We start from the raw sequence: 3,933 nt of genomic DNA, 5'->3' as shown, positions 1-3,933 counted from the left end.
TTCCTGACCCAGGGATCAAACCCATGTCTCCTACATGGCAGGGGGATTCTTAACTGCTGAGCCACCAGGGAAGTCCAAGACCTGACTTAGCCCTAAATAAATTTTTTTCTAAAAAAAGAGATTCTGGGGATGGGGTGGTGGTGGTGGTGATTCTAATATATCCTGAAGCTCACAAGCGGTAGTCCTGCGGGCAATCATGACGCACGGGCCCCAACAGGAAAATCCTGATTCTCGCACTGGCCCTCCCTGCCCCCATGGCCCTTCTATCAGGTTCCCGCACTGGCCCTCCCTGCCCCCATGGCCCTTCTATCAGGCAATTCAAAGTCTCCGGGCGGAGAGTTACTGATTAACCCTAGGTTTCAAGGAAAGAAATAATAATAACTGAAGGGACAACGTGAGCCAAGAAACAAGCTGAGCAGCCCTGGGAGAGTGGTGGCAGACGGCTCAAGACTAGAAGGAGGAGAAGGAGACTCGAGCCAGCCAGCCTGCGGCCAGACAGCCTTCAGGTCCCAGCAACACCCACCGATTTCTGCCTGTGGATGCCCAGGCGGTGAGCTGCCACGTCCTGGGGGCTCCGGGTGCCCAGAATGGCCTGCCCCGAGATCCCGCAGCAGCCCCAGCTGGTCTGCCAAAAAGCCACCCCCTCCGACCCCGCAGGCTGCGATGGAGGTCCTGGCGGCCCCACAGAGGGTGACCTGGAGTGCCTGGTGTGCCGGGAGCCCTACAGCGGCCTCCGGCCGCCCAAGTTGCTGGGCTGCCAGCACGCCTTCTGCGCCGTCTGCCTGAAGCTGCTGCTGTGCGTGCAGGACGACGCCTGGTCCATCCCCTGCCCTCTGTGCCGCAAGGTCACGGCCGTCCCCGGGGGCCTCGTCTGCACCCTGCGCGACCAGGAGAAAGTGCTGGAGCGGCTAGCCTGGCCGGGCCTGGAGGTGCCGCTCCGCCCTCAGGGGCTGGCGAACCCTGCCACCCTGACAGCAGGGCAGCCCAGGGAAGCCGGAGAGGAGGAGCAGGACCTGGTGAGCACCAACCGCGCGGCGGCCCGGCGCCTGGCCGCGCACCTGCTCCTGCTGGTCCTGCTCATCGTCCTCATCCTGCCCTTCATCTACCCCGGCGTCATCCGGTGGGTGCTCAGCTTCCTCGTCACCCTGGCCCTGCTGCTGGCTCTGCTTTTCTGCTCTCACCCCGGCCAGCAGGGCGGCTGCGTGCCCACCCCCAGGACTCTCTTCTGCAGAGAGCGGAAACCCAGCGAGATCGCCTCCATCTCCTGAGCCAGCTCTGACCGGGCGGAGTCGGGGGTCCCTTCTGCCGCTGCGGCCCGCTTACCATCACGGTGAACAGAGGAAGCGGTTATGCAGCGGACCGGCTCCCTTGGGAGAGTAACTGCCCCCTGGACTTGCCAGCCAAAGCCAGAACGGCTGTCTAGGGTCAAGAACTGTGCTTTTGGACAATAGACTCACCCCTGCCGTGGATATAGCATAGCTATTAATAAACTCTGGGGCTGGGGAAGGAACTACTTGAACGGGACAGAGGAAGGGGGTCTCCTGTTCCTTTTAGTCCAATGCCCCTGACTTTTCTTTCTATATCTGGATGAGAGTATTGCAAATATTATTGGTATTGTAGAACAAATAGAACTGGAACTCCTTTTTTTTTTTTGCAATTTCTCTGAGTTTTTTCTTTCTGTCTTTCTTTCCGTTTGATTTTGTGTGTTTGGGTAGTTTGTTTCTGTTTCAGGCTGTGCCGTATCTTCCCTCCTGGGAAGTCAGAGCCCACAGGAGGTCTTCCTGTGCTCTCCCTGATGCTGTCTGTCTGATGCCCATCTCACCTCTCCAAAGGTCCTGGTGGCTCAGGTCTCCTACTGACCTGCTCCCAGGGATGGAGAGGGAGAAATTGTGCAGAGCAGTGATAGTCCTGCTGTGGCTGGGGGATGCCCACATTTGGCTGGCTGAGTTGGGGAGGAGTGGGGAGGACCCTGGTGGGTCTGAGAATTGCTCCCAGCAGCTCCACCAGGATTTCTCAGCTGCATGTCATCAGGCCCTAACACAACAGAGAATCTCAGGGTTACAAGGACTCCCCTCCAACGGTGGGTCCAGCTGCCCATCTGAGGCGCTCAATCCCACACTCTGGAACCAAATCTTTACAGTTGTTGTTTTCTTTCTTATTGCATCCCGATGCCCAGTTGAGATTTTGTCGTAAAGATAAGAGGCCCCATAAATACAACGGTCCTCTCCAATAACCCCGTCTTTCCCACCTCACCCAGGGAGCCACAGTCATCTGAAAGGCTCTCGCATCTTCTCTTGGCCATTTCTGCTCCATAACAGAGGAGACTTCTGCGGGAGGGAATGACCTTCCGTGGCTTCCGGAATCAGGCACCAGCCAGGGGGACCCGTCGGGGTGCAGGGGGGTGAAAGATGGGAGATGTCGCATGATATCCTTCCAAAGACCCCACAGTTGAGAGGCAGACTTGAAACCTCAGAAGGGCGCGTTGAGTCCAATCCATCATCCCTCCTGGGCCCCGTTTCCTGATAGTTGCTGCATTTGTGTTCTTGAACTGGGCCTTCTGGCTCTCTGAGCTTCATTTCCCGCAAAACGAGCTAGTAGGACTGGACTATTCCTAAGTCTCCTGAAACCCAGAAGCTGAGGGCACTGCTGGGCTCCCGAACAATGAACAAGGGCCACAGCCTCTCTGGAGTCACATACAGAAAAGTCAGGGTGTAAGTCTGTATGCAATTAGCTCTTGCAATCTGCAAACAAAATCTCCCTTTTTTCTTACAAGGTGCTTTCAGGGCAACTCCGTGACACCCACGCTTTGTTAACTCCAGGTACTGGGAGGGGGCATGAGTGAGGGTGTGTGGGTGTCCCCATCCTTTTAAGCCAAGGCCAAGTGGGCCTGGAGAACACCTTGTCTCCCCAGGATGAATAAATGACAAGAATTGTTCGGCATGTCCAGAACTGGCCTGGGGCATGTGCAGTTTGGGAGGGTAGTCAGTAGGTTAGGGAAAGAACGTTCTTTCCTCATTCACCTCTACTCCCATTCCACCTTGATCTTGGACCCTCCACCAAGGTTTCCATCACTAATAACAACACCATTTCTACCAAAGTAATGGTGAGCTCAAGTTTACCGAGCGCTTACCATGTGCCAAGCACCACATTAAGTGCTCTGTGTCCGTCATCTAGTTGAATCTTCACGACAACTTTACGAAGGAGAGACCACCATGCCGAAGAGAAGACTGAGGATCAGAGAAGTCAATTCATCTGCCTAAGGTTGCTCAGCCAGCCACTGCCAGAGCTCCCTAGGAAATGAACCCAGGGTTCCTTCTGCTCCAATATACTGCCTCCTTTGCACGCAGTTCCAAAGCAGCCAGGAAGCTGGTCACTGCTAGCGGGCTTGAGAGGCGGACAGGAAACTACCCTCTGGAGTCTTCAGGGAGGCCAGGGAATCCTAGCATCTATTGTCTATGCTAAAGAGAAAGAACAGAAATGAAAAATGGGCTGGCCTTCCTTACTCTTGCCACCCAGTGCCAGCCTCCCCTGAAGGAGCCATGCTGGCACAAAGACCCCAACAGTGTGTCCTCTGTCTTGACATTTCTGTGCCTTCGTCCTGAAGCCCACCTGGTCCTTGAGTACCTTTCGGCTCCTGGCAGTGTGAGGAGAGATAGCACAAGAAGCTGATGTCAGCCCAGGCTGCCCTGGAGAGAAACAGAGGAGACAGGCAGTGCTGCGAAAGGATGTGAGTGGAAGGAACCAGAGAGGCGGGCCGGGGCTCAAAGCCAGGCTCAGACCCAGGGTGTGGCCAGCCAGACTCACAGAACTTTTCTGAGCCGTGTTTTACTTCCCTTTCATTTTTCACTTTCATGCACTGGAGAAGGAAATGGCAACCCAATTCAGTATTCTTGCTTGGAGAATCCCAGGGACGGGGGGAGCCTGGTAGGCTGC

The 3,933-nt window shown here is 55.7% G+C and overlaps 1 protein-coding gene and 1 long non-coding RNA gene across 2 annotated transcripts; one reads left to right on the top strand and one right to left on the bottom strand.

The window, feature by feature from the left end:
* The first annotated feature begins 382 nt into the window (after nt 1-382).
* Nucleotides 383-1,651, top strand: RNF186 (ring finger protein 186). The gene has a single exon (XM_086364841.1). It carries the CDS (start codon nt 588-590, stop codon nt 1,266-1,268), a length of 681 nt encoding a protein of 226 aa, XP_086220967.1. The 5' UTR covers nt 383-587; the 3' UTR covers nt 1,269-1,651.
* Nucleotides 1,652-2,133: 482 nt separating this feature from the next.
* Nucleotides 2,134-3,728, bottom strand: LOC147377287 (uncharacterized). Its single transcript, XR_015150165.1, has 2 exons — nt 3,625-3,728; nt 2,134-3,458 (listed from the first exon to the last, which is right to left on the bottom strand). It is a non-coding gene; the product is annotated as an uncharacterized LOC147377287 (long non-coding RNA).
* Between the last annotated feature and the right edge of the window lie 205 nt (nt 3,729-3,933).

Source organism: Bos grunniens, chromosome 2 (assembly GCF_055505025.1).
Source record: "Bos grunniens cultivar Pamir isolate PY7600 chromosome 2, Bosgru_T2T1.0, whole genome shotgun sequence".
NCBI lineage: Eukaryota > Metazoa > Chordata > Mammalia > Artiodactyla > Bovidae > Bos > Bos grunniens.
The sequence above is the reverse complement of the archived record's forward strand: the minus strand, read 5'-3'. Positions and strand labels throughout refer to the sequence as shown.

Coding starts and splice junctions, on each gene's coding strand:
- RNF186 (XM_086364841.1), top strand. CDS start 588: ATGGCCTGCCCCGAGATCCCGCAGCAGCCCCAGCTGGTCTGCCAAAAA.